This window comes from Drosophila ananassae, chromosome XL (genome assembly GCF_017639315.1).
Source record: "Drosophila ananassae strain 14024-0371.13 chromosome XL, ASM1763931v2, whole genome shotgun sequence".
Taxonomy (NCBI): domain Eukaryota; kingdom Metazoa; phylum Arthropoda; class Insecta; order Diptera; family Drosophilidae; genus Drosophila; species Drosophila ananassae.
In genome coordinates this window covers 17,243,196-17,268,267 of record NC_057931.1, presented here as the reverse complement: position 1 = coordinate 17,268,267, position 25,072 = coordinate 17,243,196, and the positions used below count along the sequence as shown (strand labels likewise).

Sequence of the window (25,072 nt, the reverse complement as noted above, 5' to 3'; positions counted from 1 at the left end):
TTATGGAGCATGTAAAATTATGCGTGGAGAAAAAAAAAGTTGGAAATTGTCGTCCTGTTTAATAAAAGCTGCTACCTAACTGCAAGGGTATATAAACTTCGGCTCCGCCTGAAGTTAGCTTTCTTTTCTTGTTAAATTTAAACTTTAAAAATTAATATAAATTAATTCAAATTTTTAAACATTGTTATAAAGTCTTACAACTCTATAAATTGTTTTCTCAAAAGTTTAAATTTTGAGTATAGTGACCATAGAAAAATTTCTTAACTACTGGATAATTAAATTTCTTAACGCATCAGTATATTTTATAAAACGTTAATAACGTTAATTATTTTATAAAACGTTAATAACGTTAATTACACGGTGCGACAGTGAAAAAACACTTGTGAAACGAGATAGTGTAGGTTGTTAATCTGGTCGAAGAGAACTCAAAAATATTTTTTTTATATTTTTGGAACCCTCCAATTTTTTTTTATTTAAAAAAAACCGTTTTTCGGGACTTTTTTGCGCTTAAAAATTCCTGAAAGCGTTTTTTTCAACCGATTTCAAAATTTTCGGTGTTTTTCAATAGTTAAATGTTGTAGCTTTTGAAAAAAAAATATATCTTCGATTTTGTTGAACAAAAAGGACAACATTTTTACACCTGAAACTAAAGTTTTCGACTTTTATTCGTGTTTTTCGGATTTTGATGCCAGTTTTTCGGCACAACTTACAAAAATTCGGCCATTTTTGATACATATCAATGTTGCCTCATTCATTCAGAATAAAACGAGACAAATTTCATCAAAAAATTATGAAAATTGGTGAAGTTATAACGCTTTTCCCAAAAAAAGTCAACTCAACCTAGCGGGCGCTTCGGAGGAACAATGTGTATAAAAATAAGAGTATATTGCTTTCTTCTGACAAAAAGTTTGTCATTTACGCCACATATTAATATTGTCTCAATAATACGGAATAGAACGAGACAAATTTCATTAAAAAATAATACAAATTGTTGAAGTTATAACGCTTTTCCCTAAAAAAGTCAATAAAACCATGGGAGCACTATAAGAAGAAGAGCATATTCCTGACTTATACACACAGGTACTCCGGAGCGCACGCAAGGTTGAATTGACTTTTTTTGGGAAAAGCGTTATAACTTCAACAATTTGTATTATTTTTTAATGAAATTTGTCTCGTTCTATTCCGTATTATTGAGACAATATTAATATGTGGCATAAATGACAAACTTTTTGTCAGAAGAAAGCAATATACTCTTATTTTTATACACATTGTTCCTCCGAAGCGCCCGCTAGGTTGAGTTGACTTTTTTTGGGAAAAGCGTTATAACTTCACCAATTTTCATAATTTTTTGATGAAATTTGTCTCGTTTTATTCTGAATGAATGAGGCAACATTGATATGTATCAAAAATGGCCGAATTTTTGTAAGTTGTGCCGAAAACTGGCATCAAAATCCGAAAAACACGAATAAAAGTCGAAAACTTTAGTTTCAGGTGTAAAAATTTTGTCCTTTTTGTTCAACAAAATCGAAGATATATTTTTTTTTCAAAAGCTACAACATTTAACTATTGAAAAACACCGAAAATTTTGAAATCGGTTGAAAAAAACGCGTTCAGGAATTTTTAAGCGCAAAAAAGTCCCGAAAAACGGTTTTTTTTTTAAATAAAAAAAAATTGGAGGGTTCCAAAAATATAAAAAAAATATTTTTGAGTTCTCTTCGACCAGATTAACAACCTACACTATCGCGTTTCCCAAGTGTATTTCGTTTTTTTTTTTTGTCGCACAGTGTTATTTTATAAAACGTTAATATTATTTTAATAACGTTATATCGGTTTTACAAACTGCTTTGTAAAGATTTAAGTTATTGCTAAAACTTACAACTCATATAACACTTTTTTTTATAAATGATCTGTTTCTATATTCACGTCTTAAAGACTTTAAAAGTACTCAACCGTTAAACCCAAATTTTGACACAACATATTGAGGTTTCAATTAGGTTAAAACGTTATCCAACGCAGATATATAGCGTTTGCAAATATATTACACATTTTGATCGCATTTTTCAATTCTCTAACCGCTGTAACTGTCAAAAAAATAGTTATTTACAAAATAAATGTCAAAGCAGCGGGGAAACTGGAGCAAGAAAAGGAGAAGATGTGGACAAGAAGGACGTGAAGAGGAAAAACTAAATAGTGAACAATATTACAGTATGTGTTAATGTGCACAAGTGATACAAAATTAAATGGATATCTAATTTATGGATATTATATATGCCAGTAAACACAAGGGGCTACTTAAAAACTTGACAGGATAGATATGTAGTATGTATGTATATCATATGTATTTGTTGTGAACTTTTCTTAAATTTTAAACATGAAGTAGAAACTATTTAAAATTGTAATGATCTATTTGGGAGCGCCACTTAGAACTATATATTTTAGTAAACATACTTTTTGCTAGAGACCAAATGGAAGTCGAATAACATATTCAATATATATTACGTATTTTGGGTAGATATTGTTGATTGGAGGAATAGAAGAAAAAAATCACATTTATTATTAAGCTAAGAAATTAAAATTATATAGCCGAAAATCCGACTTCAAATTACATAATTACAAAAAAAATATTTTTCGATATATTTTTATTTATTTGAAATAAAGTCATACATCGGTATTTATTCTTAAATGTATTTCAAACTCTAGTCAATTTATATGAGATTAAGTTAATTAAAGCAAAATTGAGAAAACTGTGAAAATTGTAATGTGATTTTTTCGGAAGTGCTCAAAACATGAAATCGCTTGTTCTTTACTGTCATTAAATTATTATTGTTATTACTGTGGACAGCTGTCCATACGGTGACGCCCCGCATGTCTTAGCTTGCGCAAGAAGACACTACACATAGCTGTCGAATTAAACCTTTTTTGTGGGCGTTCAATCGGAATAAGTGATATACCAAATAAAAGGTATTGGTTTAATTAGAGTCTTTTTATCCAAACATTTGCTAAAAAAAGTTTGGGTTTGGAGATATTTTGGTGAATAGGGTGAATTTTGAGATTGTGCGGACATTGGTTTCCCCAGACAAAATAATTTTCTTTAATCACATTCTACTACAATTTGCGCTTGGTCGATTTGTATCTCAATCATCAGACATCAGACATCAGAAGTTATTCAAGAAATTCCATTTTCTCTGCGTCTTGCCAAATGAAACCAAATGTCTAGTTTGTCCTTCTGTCTTATTTCTTTTCCTAAATTAAAAAAAAAAAAAATGCGATGTTCTTTACTAATAAATAAAAAACGTTTATTCTATAAATTTTTAAAATACCTAACATTTACGTTTAAAATTAATAAAAAACAAGAAAGGACAGCTAACTTCGGGCAGAGCCGAAGTTTATATACCCTTGCAGATGAGTCGTAGTCCGCTAGGTGGCGACACGCATCTTATATTATTAGATATATAGCGAATCGTATATAGTCGGCTGATTCTTATGAAATTTTGAATATCGAATTATTTTGCCCAAAGAGGAATCCATTGAAACTCTTATACTTCTAACTTGAAAAACAACGAAGTTATGGCATTTCCGATCAATCAGTTATATGGCAGCTATAGGATATACTTATCCGTTCCGACTTATATACTAGCTGCAAGAAAAAGAAAGATGTGTGCAAAGTTTCAACCGATAGCTTTAAAACTGAGAGACTAGTTTTCGTAAAAACCGACCGACCGACGGACATGCTCATATCGACTCAGGAGATGATCCTGATCAATAATATATATACTTTATAGGGTCGGAGATGTCTTCTTCACTGCGTTGCACACTTTTGACTAAAATCATATTACCCTCTGCAAGGGTATAAAAACAGCTTTGACAAAAATATTTCTAGACCCCTGATATTATTGACAAACTAAAGGTTAGCCAATCAGTTAAGGTACAAATGATAAAATATGTGAAGAAGAGCATGATGGAGTTTATGTCTTTTGTGAAAAACACCATGCAATACCGTATGCAAAATAAAATCATTCTAATTCAGATGGATCAGAGAGCACTGTGGAAATGGCGTTTTGATAAGAGACCACAAGCACCATTTCACCAAACAAACTACCACAAGCACATTGATGTCCAACATACTCGCCAGCAGAACAGCAACACCTTGCTTAACGTCTTGCTCTGGAATCAGTATTTGTTGCAGCAGCAGAAATTTCAACACCAAAGAGGACGCATGAGTCGTACAGCTTGTTTGGGAAAAGTGACGTCTGTCAAGGAAATTGTAGCCCGTAGTGAATTCGCGCCGCATATACGATCTTTTTCTAGCCCAATCCACCAAGAAATTAGTTTAGTTTACCGTAAAAAAACTGCTCTCTTCTCAACGTTACTTAAGCGCTCGACAGAGTATGGCTTGATGGCCAAATGCTTAAAATCAAAACGCAACTGCCAGAGTATACGCATAAATTTCATGAATCCTATCCAATACAAAAGGCCGTTTTCGGTGAGATGCAATGAAACAGCATCCGAGGACTACTCTTTAAAAGCTGAAGGTCCTCAAGGGTCTGGGTCCCACCCTCTTTGTTCTCTTCACAGCTGACATCCCTAAAAATTAGTTGGACGACACTGCCATTCTGAGGCTCTTAAAATGCCAGACTCCAGCAAAAAAGCAACTAAAGGATCACTGTGTTTTAGTCGAGAGGTGGATATTTCATTCTGAACAGACCACCTTGAACAACATTTAGGTCCATCAATTTAGCGAAATAACTAACCATTTAATCGATTTTGTGTTCCACAACTAGTCCAAACAAATTGTAAACGACCAAATTAAATAAAAATACCTTATTTGTCAAAATCGGATTTTTTTAAAAAAGTTATAGCAAATTCACATCCCGTAATAAAAGATTGCGCACCCTGTATGTACCTGGTTAGGCTTCTAACAAGACAGTGGGGAAATGCAAGTTGGAGCAACGTATGAAAACCTTAAACTGTATTCACATTTTTGTTCCCCGAAAGTAATTATCGGGAACGTTGGTTTTGCCAATTTTGCAGAGGTCCGAAAAAAGGCCTCTTGCGGTGAACAAGATGTCCTGGGTTGGATCATGTAAAATTCAAAAACCTTTAAATTAATTAATTAATTAAAGGAATAACAAAATTAATTCCTTTAATCGAAGGAATTAGCAAAAAAAATTTCTTGGTCATAAGATCTGGATCATAAAAATAAAAAAAACGGGTTTTAGTAAAAACAAAAAACTAGGTATTGAACGAAGGAAAAAAAAAGAAGAGAATAGGATTTTTGGTAAAAATTTCGATAAAAATGTCTAGAAATTTTTTTTAAATAGTTGTAATTAAAAAAAATCTCTTGGTTAACACCTTGTAAATGTTTCGAAATATCTCGAAGACCTGTTTAAAATTTCATTAAGATCAGTTGAGTAGTTCGCGAGAAATCTTGACAACCGACTTTGAAAATATAATTTTTAAAATATATATATATTTTAAAAACCACAACATAATTATTATTTTCGCTTAGAAAATAATGATTATGTTGTGATTTTTGAAATACAAATTAAAACAATCATTATTTACGATCCCTCGAAAATATAGTTTTGAGAAAAACGCGTTTAAAGGTTTGCGCTTTGCCTATACCTGACCTCGAGCGTCCACCTTTTTAAGGCTGTAACTGCGAAACTATTACGATGAACTTGAACATTTAGGACAATATTCTAGAGATGTTATAGAATTCAAAAAGACAAAAAAAATTTATTTGTTATTTTTTGAAACCGTGAGACCCATGTAACCCTTTAAGGCACTTGAAGGCATTCCATTCCACTCTAGTGTCGCAGATCTCTTAACGAGATGGCGGAGCAGTAAGACATTAACCTCATATGGGTATCCGGTCATAGGGATCACGAGAGAAATAGCGCCGCGGATGAACTAGCAAGGGCAGGGACCTTAGCTACTTGCAGGCTCTAATGAAGGCAGTTTTTCGACCTGGCAGCCGTTACGAAATGGAGGAATCTCCAAACCAGTAGAAACTCGCGTTTGATCTGGTTCACTCGCTGTGGGAAAAGATCGGCAAGACTCATCGCCCTTAACAGAACAAATTGTAGCATGGAGGTAAAGGCAATTACCGGGCACTGGATTATAGGCGCACTCGCAGCCCCACAACGACTACTGCAGGAGCTGCAGGAACAAGGAGGAGCACCTCTTATGCCACTGCCCGGCTCTTGGGCGTAGCAGACTAAAACACTTTGAATCCGCTAAATTGGCGGAGCTAAGCGATCTCACAGAGATCCCTCCGCGCGGCCTCGTCATTAGAAAAGCTTCATTAGAAAAGCTGTTGGGACAACGAGCCGCTTCAGAAAGGATAGACATACAAGCACTCCGGATAGACGGGAAGGGGTTGATACTTTGTTGAATCCTAAGCCGTAACATAAGGAGCCCTCGTGACTCAAGTGGATGTGGTGGTCTTCAGTCCATCACATCGCCGCCCTAACCTAACCTAACCTATATGGCAGCTGTGGAATATAGTTTAAAGCTTCGCTTAATTTAAAAACACCAATTAGCCTATTAAATTATTAACAAGGAATAAAACTATTGGTGCGACTTGAAACTACGATTAGAAAGTCCGATTTATGTGCCAAAAAATAAACGATATACTACCGTTTGCTAAAGAAAATTCGACATTCCATTGAGTAGATCAAGTATATTATGAATCAAACATAAAAGTTTCTAGTCCAATTTGTGAAACCCAAAAATACACTAATGTAATTGAATAAAATAATGAGAAATGAATAAGAACATGAAAAGGTTACCATTTTCGGGTAAAAAATATGGCTAATAAAGGACTATTAAACATATGATAAGATTATGTGACAAATAAAAAGATAGAAATAAAGAATTTACAAAAACAAAAACGGGAAAAATAATTTTTTAAAATTTATTTTTTTATTAATTATGTGTATTTAAAAAAAAAATGGTAATCCCTTTTGCATATGTTTGGAAGTTTAACAAAGGCAGAATAGATTTGTTCATATTATATTTTTTATTTCATTAAAAAATGTAATGCATTTATAATAAAATCAAGCGTGCAACCTTGTTACCCATTAAGAAAGGTGAAAGCCTATAAGGTTATTATCAAGGATAGAGGGTCAAAAAAATAATGTCGTATCCAAATTTTTTTTAAGAATGTGGTTGCATCAAACGCAGCTTTTGGACAAAAATAGTAAGATAATAGCAAGTTATAGTAACGATATAAACGTTACTCACTTAAAATGCATCCAAATAACTTTTAATCATTATTCTCATTTATTGCGTATCGCTGTCAACCCGTGTCCCAAATATTTTTTTGGCGGACGTAATGAGGTTCAGAAAATATAGTGATACAGACATTATATATGTACGTATATATTGTATATGCTTATGTTGACTTAGGATATGATCAAAGTCACGCATAATTTTTTTTTTCTAATGAGCCAAGTGGCTCACTTGGAAGAATTTCTATGCACGGGGGCCACCCATGCCGTTCTTTTACGCAAAAATATTAAAACCACACTCATTATACTCTCTGCTACAACTCCTCATACTATACATTATTTCGGTCTACAACACTTATTGAAACAAAACTTAAAGGGGGTGTCGTCAATAATTTGGCAGGACTGTTATATAAAGCGTTTTTTAATAGGTGCGCTTCAACTTTTTGGCGATAGGGACGGCGAACGACGCCATTTTTTTCCTTGTTCTCTTGACATATGTATGAAACTTCATTATATATATTTCATCATGGAACGCTACACACTTGAACAGCGATTGCAAAGTGTGCAAATTTTTTATAAAAAAAAATCTTTCTGTTGCTGCTACTTTCACCGAAAAACCTTCTTCAGCGATGAGGCTCACTTTTGGCTAAATGGATTTGTCAACAAGCAAAATATGCGTTACTGGGCAGAAGCAACCTATACGTGGTTCGTGAGGCACCGTTGCATCCCGGAAAATCACTGTTTGGTGCGGATTACATGCCGGCGGCATCATTGGGCCATATTTTTTCGTCGACGATAACGATCGATAACGATTTTTTTTTGCCGCAATTGGATGGACGTGGACGACATTTATTTTCAATAGGACGGGGCCACATGCCACACAGCACACGCTACAATCGCAATATTGAAAACTAAGTTCGATGAGCGTGTTATTTCGCGAAATGGACCGGTCGAGTGGCCGCCGCGCTCGTGTGATTTGACACCTCTAGACTATTTTCTTTGGGGTTAGGTGAAGTCATTGGTCTATGCCAATAAGCCGGCGACGTTGCAAGAGCTGAGCCAATATTGAACGCGAAATTGCTGGAATTTCGACCGATTTATTCGAAAAAGTGGTTGAAAATTGGGTTCAACGATTGTACTTCGTAAAACGTGCACGCGGTGGTCATGAGAAAGAAATCGAGTTTCATAATTAAATGTATATGTTCAATTTCGATAATAAAAAAAAAGTTAGTTGCAAGGTCAAACCATTTGTGTTTTATTCAAAGTTAAAGCGCTTCTATTGAAAAACCCTTTATAATTATATATAAGGGCGGCTTAATATGTATGTTTCGAAGACTATCTTTTTTCAGCGTTCATCAAAACCGGTATTAAAAAAAAACTTTCACTAAGAAAGTAGAGGTCTAAAATAAATATTCAGCCCCACCGAAAGCCTGAAGATTTAAATTGAAGTCCTTTTTTTTGGGTCTAGTTATTTTAAACAGTAACATATTAACGAGTATTTTGCGCAATTCATATTAATATTTATTAATTTTTTAAAATTTGTGACTTAATAAGGAATTACTCCGTCGCTGTGGCTCATTTAAAAAAGTACCCACTAAAAATATAAATTTCAATTCCATTGAAAATCCAACTGACAAGATACAGGAAGGCTTATATTGGAACCAAATATGAAGCAAAAATAAAAATGTTGTAATAACTTAGTTCATGGTAATAACCAAAAGCGATCATCTTTTCAGTATTCATTAAGCAAATTATGTATGTCTTATCTAGTCTATTTTAAATAATTTTTTTACTTTACTTTTTTGTTTTATAATTTTGGTCAAAAGTGTCCAACACTTCGACCTAATAAAGTATTAATAAAAATAAAATCCTGCGTCAATGGAAGTATTTTCGTTTGCTTGGACTTCTGCTCCTGAAAAAAAGCTGTTATTTGGCATTAAATATTGGCAGTACCCGGTATCTAGTACTATCTAGTACCCGGTACACTAGCCCATTGTGTCGAAGTCGGTTTGAAGTCAAAAGCCTAAACACTAAAGATATGCTTATAGCGACCTGGGACGTGATCCTATTAAACAATTTTACTTTTACTGCGTTGCACACTTTTGACTAAAATCAAAAATAAATCACGTATGTATAAAATATATATATGTGTATGTAGGTATATATATAACAACTCTGCAGGGGTATATAAACTACAATGTCTACATTTAAAAATGTTACGAATTTGTAATTATAAAAAAAATTATGTTATGTTAAAAGGATTGAGAAACAAACCTCTGGTCCTTCCTGGAAGAAAAAATATTTGTTAAAAAAAATTGTAACACATATTTTAAAATAGATTTTTTCTTAAAAAACAATTTTAATATATAAATAAAAATTTCAAAATACATTTTTATATAGCAAGAAAACGCGCGAGAAATATGTATTTGAAATCTTTTTTCACCTAATACGAAGGCATAACTTAGTAACAACAGGCGCCACAACATCATCTGAATGAGGTTTAAGCACAGCTAAAACGGTAGGAAAAAATCCAATAACGGGTCTGAACTGTTTTTATTTGATCACGATTCAAGAGAGGAAAGCTAACTTCGGGCGGATCCGAATTATAAAAAGTTATAAAGCCTGTTGTGGAAATAAAGCTGTGAACTTTGGAGCAATAGTTCAATATTCAGCAATTCAAAATAGAGCACAAGCAAAAGTTCAAAGGACTGTAGCGCAGCGCCCTCGTACATCCGCAACACTGATATCTACAAAGATCTTAATATTCCGTAAGTAAAAAACACAAAAAGTGTAACTACAAGGCAAATATACGCACATGAGCCTATTAATAGATACGGTTACCCAACTGAGACTTTCCAATAATAAAAAGACCATTTTAATCAATAATAATTATTCATAATTAATTATTATAATAAATATAAGTTAGACCAAACTTAGAGTCACCATTGATATGTTTTAAAAAAATATATACAGCTATTATTTATATCGAATAATGTAATACAAGAGAGGAATTAATTTTTGTTACAACTAAATCAGAAGCCTTTGGTCCGAAGAGTTTGTGAGGTGACTCCTAGGATGCCTAGCTTAGCGAATTGCCTTCTCAGTTGTGTTGTGTTGCCATTGTGCTTGTGTTGCCGCCTCCAAAAAGTAATTTTTTATACCCTTGCAGAGGGTATTATAATTTTGGTCAAAAATGTGCAACACAGTGAAGGAGACATCTCCGACCCTATAAAGTATATATATTCTTGATCAGGATGACCTCCTGAGTCGATATGAGCATGTCCGTCTGTCTGTCTGTCTGTCTGTCGGTTTCTACGCAAACTAGTCTCTCAGTTTTGGAGCTATCGAGTTAAAACTTTGCACACATCCTTTTTTTTCTTGCAGGTAGTATATAAGTCGGAACAGCCGGGATCGGTCGACTATATCCTATAGCTGCCATATAACTGATTGATCGGAAATGCCATAACTTTGGTGTTTTTTAAGTTGGGACTTTCCACACATGTTATATTTGATCAAAATATCTTATGTACAAAATTTCATAAGGATCGGCTGACTATATCCTATAGCTGTCATAGAACGATCGGAATTGGCATAACTTTAGTGTTTTTTAAGTTTGAAAGATGGGACTTGGTACAGATTACTCTTTGGGCAAAATAATTCAATATGCCAAATTTCATAAGGATCGGCCGACTATATACGATTTTCTATATATCTAATAATATAAAATGCGTGGCGCCACCTAGCGGAATGCGACTCAACTGCAAGGGTATATCAACTTCGGCTTCGCCCAAAGTTAGCTTTCCTTTCTTGTTTTTTATTAAAGCTTGGTTTTATTTATTGGATCTTCTCTTTATGAGTCTAACAATAAGGTTGCAAATCTTAAAATAATACATTATCTAACAGCTTTATTTTAACTGAATAGAGACTACATGGTCCTAATAATTAGGGCTGGATTGGAAGGTCGTTACGGCGAAGACGAGAACTTCTGAAAACTCGCGTGAGGGCTCTCGCGAGATGATTTAGATATACTGATAGCCTGTTGTAGTACTTTGTTGTGGTTTGGCTTCTCTGCCTCTCTTCTCTGTCGGGTGATATGTGAAGATCCCTGTGAATGTTTACATTCAGAACGTACCACGGTGCCCCGGTGATGGTTCTGAGACTTTTTGATTGAGTTCTTTGCATTATATCCACACTACTGTTACTGGCATTCCCCCACAACTGAGAGCCGTACATCCAAATAGGTTTCAAAAACGGTGTTGTATAGAAGTACCTTCTAGTCCAGGCTAAGGGGCGAGCGGCTATTGATAAGCCAGTGGAGGCTGCTGGCTTTGAGGTTTAAATGTGTTTCTTTTGGTTTCAATGTGGCTGCGCCAAGTAAGACGTTTATCGAGGTGTACGCCAAGATATTTTATTTCATTTTCTATCCGAACCACTGTGTTGTTAAGAGTAAGTGGAGGACAGTCTTGCCTGTTAAGTGTGAACGTTACATGTTTGAATTTTTGTTCGTTAACTTTGATTCGCCAGTCGGATAGCCATTTCTCCACTGCCATCAGGTGTTTAGCAAGTTGCGCCATTGCTTGCTTGGGGCATCTCGAGCGTCTTAGGATCGCTGTGTCATCAGCAAAAGTGGATGTGGTTAGTTGCATGCTCGTTGGGATGTCCGCGTTGTAGATAAAGTAGAATGCTGGTCCTAACACGCTGCCCTGAGGAACTCCGGCTCTGATGATGAATTCATTTCCTGTTGTATAGGAATTTCCTGTTGTATAGGTATGAAGAAGTTCGTGAGTGTTGGTTGGGAGCATTTCTTGCTTGAAGGGAGCATTGGTTTGGTTGGTTGGGAGCATTTCTTGAAGAGTTTTGATGGACACGTTAGTGAAATAATTGGTCTATATGGTGAAGCAATTGTGCGGTCTTTGCCAGGTTTTGGTATCATTATGATGATCGACTTTTTCCATCTCTCTGGGAAGTGTCCATGTCTCGTTATAGCATTGAAGAGTTGGCAAATAGCTCGAACTGCACAGAGAGGAAGTTCAATAATCATTTTTGGTGATATTAGTTCGCTTCCTGGACATTTTTTTGGTTTGAGTTGTTCATTTATGTTTTTGAGTAACTCATGTGATCTAAATACAATTTAGATATCTGATGTTGCTGGCAGGGAGATCCCATTTTATGCTGTATTGGGCTGTAATACATTTTGAAGATGTTCTGCTCTTTCTCCGTCGCTGTGCGCCCAGTTACCTGTGGACGTCCTAATTGGCATTGCAGATTCTAATGGTGCGCTGAGTGATGGGTGTGCTCTCCATAGTGGGAACTTGGAGCTCATTGGGGATAACTGCTCTATGTAATGCATTTGGGACCTTTCTTCTTCATGAAGCTGTTATATTTCAACGTTCGTGAATCTATGATTGTACGATGTTTTTTTGCGTTTGTGGAGTTGTTGACATGCGAGCTGCTACGACCAAGACGGATTCAAGAGTGTTTGTGGATAACTTAATATCAGCTTCATCATTCAAACGTGAATTCAACTCAATATTCGAACTTACATATTTTTTGTACTTAAGCCAGTTGGTCTTATTCGTTGTTAGTCTGAATGGTTTATCAACCGCAAATGGATGTAGATTTAGCTGAAGGAGTACAGGCAAGAGATCAGACGATAGATCTGATAAGGAGTTGGCATTTATCAGGTTGTGTGGAATGTTTTTTGTGACTGCAAAATCTATCAAGTTATCTGGCAGTTTTCTGGGATCTGTAGGCCAATATGTAGTTGTCTCAGATGACACACAGTCTAGCTTGTTGCTTGCTTTTATTATTGCATTGTACAACTGCCTTCCCTATGGAGTCACAAGTCGAGATCCCCAGTGCGTTTGCTTGGCATTAAAGCCTCCTGCTACTATAAATGAGCTTCTATAAATTGTTCGCTCAGAGAGTTGAAATAGTCCATGAATTGGGATTCGGATATTGTAAACTGAGGAGGACAGTATACGGCGGCAAGCTTTAAAGAACGGTGATCCATCTATACATCTATAGATGTAACTTGCATGTAGTTAGTGGCGAAACTATTGTGGAAGCAGTGCTATGCGATTTCTAACCAGAATCCCGGTGCCTCCGTGTGCTTTCCCGTCTGGATGATTCGTGTGATAGAAGAAGTAGTCTCGAATTTGGAAATTGTATTTATTTGTAAGATGAGTTTCTGCGAGTAGTAGCATTGGTTTGGCATAAGATCTTGCATTGTTGAAGATTACATATCATTGTTTCAGTTTTGTTCGTAGACTGTTCTCCTGGTTGATGAGGGGAAACTGATGATCGTGTCTTGGCGGGAGCGGTACTTTTCAGACCCATTTTTAGAGCAGTTGCAAAGCTTTCGGGTTTGTCGGTGAACTCATTATTAGCTGCAAATTTCACGACTGTAGGGGGGAAGACATCACGCATAGGTAGATTTCATATGTGTTATATGGGAGCGAGCAGTGGTCACTCTTTGGTGTGTGCGACTTTTCAGTTCCTTGTAGACTGGACAGCCCCTGTAGTTAGCCGTATGGTTACCTCCACAGTTTCCACACTTTTTGCTGCTGGGATCCTCTTTATTTTTTGGGCATTTGTGGGAGTCATAAAGGTCTCCACAAACAACGCATACTGGACGAAGCGTGCAGTAAGACCTTGTGTGGCCATATTCCTGTCAATTATTACACTGCACCGGCCAATTTCTTTTATGCGGCTCTTCTTTGGTTATTCTGCGGTGTCTTAGGAACTGGAGAGTAAAAATTGGATGCACTTCATTTTTTCCAGAGGCTTGGATTTGGTTTCGGGTTCAAGTTCTACCTTGAAAAGAGGTTGAGGCTTTCTTTCTTATTCAAAATGTTAATAACATTTTTTACATTAAAACCTCTCTTTTTCAATGCGCTGGTGGTGAACTTCAGCTGGTGTTACTTCCGGTTCAATACTTTTAAGAACTACTTGCTGGCCTTTACTGCTTTTTAATTGGTACGTGTAGATGTTTTTTTTGTTTTCGTTTAAATACTTCGACAAAATACTTCGACCCCTGCGATGTATTCAGGAGGTATATCATCGGATTAATCTGCCAAAATAGCAAATCGGTTTGCTTCTATGGGCTTCTCTGTTGTGGATTGTTTTGAGGTGCCGCGAGTTATTTAAGCAGAATTACCAAGTCTAGAGTTCTGCGGGCTGAGTTTACGTGGATATACCGATCCATACCAGTCCGTACGGCCGAACATTGTTTTAAAGAGAGCGCGCTGGTGTAAGGTACTGCATTATTTGCTTGCACAGCAGATTTCGTCATTGCAGTAGATGGTATTGCGCTAGCAGTCGATACTATTGTAGTTGTTGTAGAAGTAGCCGTTGCAGTTGCTAGTGACGTCACTGTACTGGTGACCGTGGCTAAGCAGGTTGGCATGAGGGAGGGGTATAAGGTTTTGTCCAACAAGTGCGCTGGAGAGCAAGAGCGCGCCCTGCCTAGCGATGTTGGATTGAGTTCATTACTCGGGCTTGGAGTTATTGATCGCGGTTGGGTAGTTTTTGTTGGGTTAGCGGTCGCGTTGTCTTGGGTTGACATGAATGAGTGCTATGCGTTGTTTCGTTGCAGAGAGAGCCGACGGTTGTCTTGCTGACGTTGGAGCACCCTATGAGTGTCGAATTCACTCATAGCTTAATGTTTTAGATTTTCTTATTGTTTATTTACACAAAAAATACGAAGTTCATCGCACTAAGCGTCTTTTCGCCCACTGTGTGTTGTTTCTTAGAGCTTGCACTGCTTTTATTAAAATTTGCGTTGACGATAAGAAGCAGGAAAAAAAACACGTCTGCAAAAACAAGTAGCCTCACACTTTTCCTTTCTCCTAAACTACAATTCCTACCCAACTCCCATCCCAAAACACCATGTCACACCGGGGCCGGACTGAGGTGCCCATGCCGAAAGTCAGCCTGGCTGGGGGCCCGGTATACAAACTCTGCCCAGTCTCAAACGGAGGGTTCAGGGTAGCTGGCGAACCTATTTTCTAAGGCGTCGTGGATCTCCGTCCGGGTGGACCGTCCTTTCTCCGCAACTCGTGGGACCAAAGTATGCACTCCAAGAGTTTGTATACTCCATACAAACAAAATCAAGAAGTCGGGATCTCCCAAAAAACCCACAGCTCTGGGAATGACGAGTGTGTCTGGCCAAAAATCGAAGACGGCACAGATGGCGAGAGAGGACGGGTTCTAGCCAAGCAAGCCCGCCACCATGGCGGCATCTCCCGGCGCAAGGGCCTTGAGGCCTCCTGCTGATGCGGGAATGGGCAGCGAACCGGAAGCGGCTGGCAAACTTGCAGAAAATAAGCATACATATGCCGAAAAGTGAACGAAAAGCAAGGCAGATTCTTCGCAGCCACGGTAGGTAGCTCAAGAAGGAAGGCAAAAAGGAAAACCAGCTCAGATGGGACTCCGTTCCCAATTGCCGGCTGGCCCGCCAACTCTGGCCAAAAATCTCAAACAAAATAACATCACAACTACTTAAGATAGAATCACAACGGCTGTAAGAGTCATCACGGGGCACTGGCTAGTAGGAACACACACTAGGCGAATGAATTCACTCCACAACAACTACTACCGCAGCTGCAGGGACGAAAAAGAGGAAGAAACTGTCGAGCATCTTCTATGCCATTGTCCAGCCCTGCAGTCTCTCAGACTTCAACCTCTGAGCGACAAGTTGCTCACCAACATCTCAATGATGTCAGAAATAGATCCTAATAGGATAGAAAGATTCACCAAAGCCTCAGGGTGGGGGAACTGTTAGACCATAAGTCCTTCTCCGCGAATAAACGGAATTTTATATCCGGCCCACGGTATCACAAGGGAACGAATGCGGTCTAAGTGTGGTGGTCGCTTTCTCAGGAACAGACCGCCAGCCGTCCTAACCCAACCTAAAAAAAAGTTCCGTTTTATTTTGTTTAACGCAAAAATCTTTAATCTTCCTTCTTTTTTCCATCTTTTAAGGATTAAAAAAAAAAACAATTTCAAGACTCCCAGACATATTTTTGACTTACCCGAAAATGGTAACCTTTTTAATTTCGTTTTCATTCCTCAAAACATATTCCCATGGCACTTATGCATGTTTCCACCAATTATAAAAGTCTAGTTCTTGGCTTCTAAAAATTGGACTAGAAACTTGCATGTTTCCTTTGGCTCATAATATTCTTAATCTATTCAATGGAATGACGAACTTTCTTGACAAAACTTTAGAAAATCATTTGCCAATATAGATTTGTCCTTCAATTTTATTCGATTCAAGGCGATATAATCCCCATTCACCTTCATTCCGAAAATTAGTAAGGCTTACAGGTGGTGTTACCAATATCTGCGCATTCCTAGTTTGCGATTTTATGGACTTTAAAGACTTAAATGTTTAGAAAAGAACAATGTGGGGGTTCAAACTTTGGATGTTTTTTGCGGCTATTGACAAGATTCCTGGTCAAGTGTTGTTTTCACGTACTTCCAATGAAATTAGAAAACACTTATAAATAATATTGCCCCTAATAAAAATAATATTTTTGTCACAGAGTAGTTATACATTGTCATTAAGGATAAAAACTACAAAGGATTGGTGTTGAAAAAAATGTCTTTAAATTAAAAAGTTTTAAAGAGTACCTACCTATTAAAATGATCATGTGGGTTAAACCAAATTGTCAGCTCTCTCAAACCATCTAACACGCTCTCTTAGCAAATTTGGAAACTACACCCATCTTAGAAGATAGACCTACCGCCCGGTAGCCAATGAGGATACACTTCAACGAAATGGGCCTATTAGTCTGCATCAAGTACATTTTAGGGATAATGATTTTATGACTTGTTGTAAGTCCATTACGAGAGAAGAGTCGACAAATACATAAAAGCAACGATTTTATGATAAAGCTTTAAACTTATGAACAGACTTTATCATAATATGTATATTTATAACAAATTTCTTTAAAAAGACAATGATATAACATTTTCTCTAACGTCAAGGGTCTATGAAACTATATTTAAATTTTTTCGAAATGAAAGTTCCATGGAAATTCCCATGACATTCCTGCGCCTCATTGCGCAGGTGTTTGGATTTTTGATAAAGAATAAAAGTATATATATACATTCTTAATCTGGAGTCGGAGTCGACATACATAAGTTTGTCTGCCCATCTGACGGTCTATATGTCTGTTTCACTCACACTTTTCTCTTAGCTATCAACTTCAAACTTTGCTCTCGTCCTTCTTCCCATTGCTCGCTGCATAGAACGCTGTATTGCACACCGTCAGAACGGCAACGGTCAATTATATAGTATAGCTCCCATATAACTGATTGATTGAAAAGGTCATAGCTTTGGTGTTCTTTAAGCAAGAAGGTTGGGACTTCCTATGAATTCTATTTTTAGCCAATTGATCTGATGCGACTGATTTATCGAAACTTATCATAACTTTACTGGTTTTTATGTTTAAAGGATGGGACTTTATACATGTTTTATTTTTACAAACAGATTAACAACCATTTCGGCTAACTATATCCTATAGCTTTCATATAACTAAACGATCAGCAATATTACAACTTTGGCATCTTGTAAAATGCTTTCAAAACTAGAAATTAAAAAAATATTCATATAATAAAACTTTTAAAGTAATTTAAAACAAGGAACATTTTTTTTTGTGCAAAGTTTAAATTTGATAGCATATATCGACTCAGGAGGTGATGTCTGAGATGTCACCTTTAATATTCACTGTGTTATACACTTTTGTACAAAAATGTAATACCCACTGCAAGGCTATAAAAAACAAACTTATGTATTAAGTGTTAGGGAAAGAAGGACATGCGTAAAGTTTGAAGTCTATAGCTTTAAATCTGAGAGACTAAAGCGCGTCGAAAAAGAAAGACCAATCTGCTTATATCAACTGAGGGATGACACTGATCAAGACCTTATATACTTTGTTGGGTCGAAGTTTTCTCCTTCACTACATGGATTTCTATAAAAACCAAACCAATACTTTCGGCAAAGATAAATTAAAAATTTTAAAAGTAAACAATATAAATGTATGACATCTAAGTAAAACTGAAACCTTAACCTAACAAAATTTATTTTTAAAATACTATTTTCTAATATTCTGACTTAATAGAATAAATTAATTTTCTATAAAACCGATATACGACCTCATTTCAAATTACACAGGCCGACAATTTCCAACTTTTTTTTTCCTCCACGCATAATTTAACCTGCTCCATAACCTTTAGGCTCCCCTGAACCAAAGTCCAGAACAAACATAGGTTCTATCACCCACAGCTTCCGCGGTACATCTAAGAGAAGAAATTGATCAAATTTTACCATATATTGAATTATGTAGGCCGTGTAATGGCGATGACCATCATTGTTTCTTGTACATATCATTTTTGAAATGAATGTGTACCAAATAAAATTAAACAAGAAAGGAAAGGTAACTTCGGGCGGAGCCGAAGTTGATATACCCTTGCAGTTCAGTCGCAGTCGGCTAGGTGGCGCCACGCATCTTATATTTATAAATATATAGCGGATCGTATATAGTCAGCCGATCCTTATAAAAATTGGCAGATCGGATTGTTTTTCACAAAATAGAATCTGTAACAAATCCCATCTTTCTAACCTAAAAAACACCAAAGTTATGCCAATTTCGATCGTTCTATGACAGCTATAGGATATAGTCGGCCGATCCTTATGATCCTTTGTACATAAGATATTTTGGTCAAATATAATATGTGTTAAAAGTCCCAACCCTCTAACTTAAAAAACACCAAAGTTATGGCATTTCCGATCAATCAGTTATATGGCAGCTATAGGATATAGTCGACCGATCCCAGCCGTTCCGACTTATATACTACCTGCAAAGGAAAGAAGGGTGTGTGCAAAGTTTCAACTAGATAGCTCCAAAACTGAGAGACTAGTTTGCGTAGAAACCGACAGACAGACAGACGGACATGCTCATATCAACTCAGGAGGTGATCCTGATCAAGAATATATATACTTTATAGGGTCGGAGATGTCTCCTTTACTGCGTTGCACACTTTTGACCAAAATTATAATACCCTCTGCAAGGGTATAAAAATGGTATCAAGCAGTTACCATATCTTTGGAATACTCATTCAAAGTTGAAATCTCAGATTTTCTACTAAATTTTTTCTCTTCTATGATTTTTCCCCAAACATTTTCCCATGGAACGGTTTTTTTTCTTATTGAAATCAGTAGATCATACCATGTTTTAATTTTGGATTTAAGGAAATAATCCGAAATATAATAAGCTCGAAATAATTTTATTGAATTTATTATAGGTGGTCAAACAATATTTTCTTCAATTAAATTGGAGTTTTTAATCTCATATTTTTTTTAATGTCATGGCTACCTAAAACCCCATTCCAAACTTTGACATAAAATATTAATATAGCTTAGTAGCCTTTATTAAAACGTTACTACTACAAAAAAGTGGCACGTGTTTTTAAGTGTGTAAACAGCCCAAGCTGTTTTTGCTATATTTGCGGACTATTTATTCTGAAGAAGGAGAGAAGACCCATTAACAAAAACATAATGATTTATATAGAGAAGCATTTAATGAAGAAATTTCCGATCAAGATAAAACATGGGTACCGCATTTTTGTTGCAATACATGCAGGATAGGATTGAGTAATCATCAAATTGCGTTTTTGCTGCCATTGCTGCCAACAAATCACCAAGAGGATTGTTACTTTTTTTTAACAAGGATTCTTGGGCACAATCAAAAGCCTAAAAAATATATAAAATATGCCAATGTGTATTCGCACGCAAGTCCAATAAAAAGATCTTCAGGGCAAAGTTCCAAAATCAAGTATGAATCCGATGGCGAAACGAGACTGGACGTGCAGAGGACGAAGATTTTAAATCATAATCCATGGCTCCGGAACTCATCGATCAAATGACCCTCAACGATTTAATAAGAGATCTAGATTTATCCAAGGAAAAATCCGAGCTGCTGACATCCCGATTGAAGCAATGGAATTTACTCAAGACGGATGTAAGAGTATCCACATTTCGTTCAAGACAATCAAGAGTAGACGAATTTTTTACAAAAGACGAGAGTGGCCTCATATATTGCAATGACATTTTGAGCCTTTTTAAATTTTTCGGTTACGATCTTGTAGGCGAGGAATGGAGGCTTTTTATAGATGCTTCCAAAAGCAGCTTAAAAGCGGTTCTGCTTCATAATGGTAATATGCTTCCATCAATTCCGTTAGCATATGGTCCTCATTTCAAAGAAACGTACTATATTGTTGAGTCGATACTGACACTGATCGACTATAAAAAATTTAAATGGACTATCTGTGCAGATCTTAAGGTTGTTGCTATTCTCATGGGTTTACAAGCTGGATACACCAAATATTGTTGCTTTCTTTGTGAATGGGATAGTCGCGCAAGACGGCAACATTATAATCAACGCGTATGGCCTTCAAGAACCATCTATATTCCTGGTGAAAAAAACATCAAATACGATCCCATAGTTGATGCAACATCAATTATACTGCCAGCGCTTCATTTTAAATTGGGCATAGTGAAAAATTTCATCAAATCCCTCAAAAAAGATGGTGACGCTGTAAAATATTTAATTACGAAATTTCCAAAAATAAGCACTGCCAAAATAAAGGAAGGAATTTTTATTGGTCTCGAAATTAAAAAACTTCAAAAAGATGAAGATTTTTTCAATGTTTATTCATCATTTTTCTTGACCATCTCTAAAGGGGGTCAAAATTTGTTTAAATAAATATATATTTATTAATTGAATAAAAATCATATCTTACTTGTCTTATAAAAAAAGGAAGATTTTCTTTTAGAGTTTTTTCGTCGGTACTCATTAAACGATTCTCTTACTAAATTCCAGCAATAGTCTGCCAACATTGAGGTACTCCATTTTCCCTGGTATCTTCTTTCCATGGTCGCTATATCCTGGTGAAATCTCTCATCCTGCTCATCGCTTACCGCTCCCATGTTATCCGGAAAGAAGTCCAGGTGGGAATCCAAAAAATTAATTTTTAGGGACATATTCACTCCTGTTTCTTTAAATGCTACAAGCATTTGCTGCACTTCAACTGCGTAATTTTCTGATCTTTTGTTGCCCAAAAAATTTCTTATAACATTGTTCATGCAGTTTCAGGCTAGCAACTCTTTGTTATTTAAAACATTGAAAAAATCTTGAAGTTTTTTAATTTCGAGACCAATAAAAATTCCTTCCTTTATTTTGGCTGTGATTATTTTTGGAAATTTCGTAATTAAATACTTTACAGCGTCACCATCTTTTTTGAGGGATTTGATGAAATTTTTCACTATGCCCAATTTAATATGAAACGCTGGCAGTATAATTGAAGTTGCATCAACTATGGGATCGTATTTGATGTTTTTTTCACCAGGAATATAGATGGTTCTTGAAGGCCAAACGCGTTGATTATAATGTTGCCGTCTTGCGCGACTATCCCATTCACAAAGAAAGCAACAATATTTGGTGTATCCAGCTTGTAAACCCATGAGAATAGCAACTACCTTAAGATCTGCACAGATAGTCCATTTAAATTTTTTATAGTCGATCAGTGTCAGTATCGACTCAACAATATAGTACGTTTCTTTGAAATGAGGACCATATGCTAACGGAATTGATGGAAGCATATTACCATTATGAAGCAGAACCGCTTTTAAGCTGCTTTTGGAAGCATCTATAAAAAGCCTCCATTCCACGCCTACAAGATCGTAACCGAAAAATTTAAAAAGGCTCAAAATGTCATTGCAATATATGAGGCCACTCTCGTCTTTTGTAAAAAATTCGTCTACTCTTGATTGTCTTGAACGAAATGTGGATACTCTTACATCCGTATTGAGTAAATTCCATTGCTTCAATCGGGATGTCAGCAGCTCGGATTTTTCCTTGGATAAATCTAGATCTCTTATTAAATCGGTGAGGGTCATTTGATCGATGAGTTCCGGAGCCATGGAGTATGATTTAAAATCTTCGCCCTCTGCACGTCCAGTCTCGTTTCGCCATTGGATTCATACTTGATTTTGGAACTTTGCACTGAAGATCTTTTTATTGGACTTGCGTGCGAATACACATTGGCATATTTTATATATTTTTTAGACTTTTGATTGTGCTCAAGAATCCTTGTTAAACAAAAGTAACAATCCTCTTGGTGATTTGTTGGCTGCCTCCATCTAAATGGTATCAAAAACGCAATTTGATGATTACTCAATCCTAACCATGTATTGCAACAAAAATGCGGTACCCATGTTTTATCTTGATCGGAAATTTCTTCATTAAATGCTTCTCTATATAAATCACTATGTTTTTGTTAATGGGTCTTCTCTCCTTCTTCAGAATAAATAGTCCGCAAATATAGCAAAAACAGCTTGGGCTGTTTACACACTTAAAAACACGTGCCACTTTTTTGTAGTAGTAACGTTTTAATAAAGGCTACTAAGCTATATTAATATTTTATGTCAAAGTTTGGAATGGGGTTTTAGGTAGCCATGACATTAAAAAAAATATGAGATTAAAAACTCCAATTTAATTGAGGAAAATATTGTTTGACCACCTATAATAAATTCAATAAAATTATTTCGAGCTTTTCCTTAAATCCAAAATTAAAACATGGTATGATCATCTAATTTCAATAAGAAAAAAAAACCTTCCATGGGAAAATGTTTGGGGAAAAATCATAGAAGAGGAAAAATTTATGTAGAAAATCGGAGATTTCAACTTTGAATGAGTATTCCAAAGATATGGTAACTGCTAGATACCATTTTTTAATTTTAGTTGGTACACATTCATTTCAAAAATGATATGTACAAGAAACAATGATGGTCATCGCCATTACACGGCCTACATAATTCAATATATGGTAAAATTTGATCAATTTCTTCTCTTAGGTGTACCGCGGAAACTGTGGGTGATAGAACCTTTGTTTGTTCTGGACTTTGGTTCAGGAAAGCCTAAAGGTTATGGAGCGGGTAAAATTATGCGTGGAGATTTTTTGCTGTTGGCCTGTGTTATTGCATCGTTAAATTGTGTCAGCTGATTAAAGTTTTCACAATCAGGATTTTCATCCTGATTAGTCACGGAGTACTAATAGTCATATAATATGACTATGAGAAATAACAATTTTGTTAAAAAAAAACTTACCTCGTCTCCATTTTCTTGGGTTTCCTGTTTTTCAGGGTAAACACCTGCGCGTAAGAATGAGGCTTTCCATGATTCAACATCTTCGACGGTCTCGCAAGAAAGCTCCAATTGTTTATAGTCCTAAAATATGTCATTTTGATTATTTTAGAAAGCAATGTAAATTTTATTTTAAAATTATTGTCATCAATTGGTAAACTTATTCGCCTTATATATTAAATATAATAGCAATAACGCTTAAAATAAGCTCATTGTATTCTTAAACAAGAAAGGAAAGCTAACTTCGGGCGGAGCCGAAGTTGATATACCCTTGCAGTTCAGTCGCAGTACGCTAGGTGGCGCCACGCATCTTATATTATTAAATATATAGCGGATCGTATATAGTCAGCCGATCCTTATAAAAATTGGCAGATCGGATTGTTTTTCACAAAATAGAATCTGTACCAAATCCCACCCAAATTTTTCTAACCTAAAAAACACCAAAGTTATGCCAATTTCGATCGTTCTATGACAGCTATAGGATATAGTCGGCCGATCCTTATGATCCTTTGTACATAAGATATTTTGGTCAAATATAATATGTGTGAAAAGTCCCAACCCTCTAACTTAAAAAACACCAAAGTTATGGCATTTCCGATCAACCAGTTATATGGCAGCTATAGGATATAGTCGACCGATCCCAGCCGTTCTGACTTATATACTGCCTGCAAAGGAAAGAAGGATGTGTGCAAAGTTTCAACTCGATAGCTCTAAAACTGAGAGACTAGTTTGCGTAGAAACAGACAGACGGACAGACGGTCATGCTCATATCGACTCAGGAGGTGATCCTGATCAAGAATATATATACTTTATAGGGTCGGAGATGTCTCCTTCACTGCGTTGCACACTTTTGACCAAAATTATAATACCCTCTGCAAGGGTATAAAAATATCTTTAATAAGGAAAAGATTTTGAAGTTCATCGGGTTTTCTCATTGCTGGCAAATAACAGTTAACCGTATCTAGTTGTTAAAAAAATAAGTCTCAATTATGAATTATTATGTTAAGCCAAGCAGCCAAAGGCGAAGCTATGTAATATAATTAATATTCTAAGTCTGAAAAGCAGCGGCGGGCTTATTAGCAGCTCTGTTTTTGTTTATTTCTCCCCCGTTCGCATGCGCTTTTCTGGTATTTGTGGCGCATGCGCTTTGGGGAGCTTTTTTTTGTAGAGCTGCTGCATACTAGCACATCTTGCATTTTTGTGCGTTTCCCCGCCACGCCTCTTGCCAGCGAAATGATAAACAAATGCATTGGCTGAGTTTCTATTGCTAAGCTTTGATGACTTGTATTTTTGGCACTAACTTGAGCGGCTGCGAGTTTGGTTAGATTAGGCCCTCGAAATAAAAGCATTGAACTTTGAATGAAAATAAATTGTGGAATCGTTTATTTATTTGGCCGCTATTAAAAAATATTAATAGCTCAACCTTTTAAACAAATTGTCATTAAAAAACCTTTACATTCGGTTTTTGAGTTAAAGGGTCTCACCCAGAGAAAAACCGATACATTTTTGTTTAAATTTGATCAGGTTATTTACTGACCCTTTGACTGAGAGTTTGAAAAATAAAAGTCTTTTTGATATTTGTCAATTTGATTTTCCACTTTGATTTGTCGTGTTGTTCTTCTTGCC

At 36.1% G+C, this 25,072-nt stretch overlaps 1 protein-coding gene across 5 annotated transcripts in view; it reads right to left on the bottom strand.

Moving 5' to 3' along the window:
* LOC6503215 (dynamin) overlaps window positions 1–25,072 on the bottom strand; it is a 128,020-nt gene that overhangs the window by 25,319 nt on the left and 77,629 nt on the right. Inside the window, exons 9-11 of one of the 5 annotated variants that reach the window (XM_044716686.1) lie at window positions 23,411–23,530; window positions 9,510–9,521; window positions 2,449–2,454 (exon numbers count right to left, since the gene is read on the bottom strand). In XM_044716686.1, coding sequence (XP_044572621.1) covers window positions 2,449–2,454; window positions 9,510–9,521; window positions 23,411–23,530 — 138 coding nt within the window. Of the gene's footprint in view, window positions 1–2,448; window positions 2,455–2,998; window positions 3,244–9,509; window positions 9,522–23,410; window positions 23,531–25,072 lie in introns of those variants that run through there. The other 4 variants (XM_044716689.1, XM_044716688.1, XM_044716690.1 and 1 more) reach the window with 4 other exon arrangements.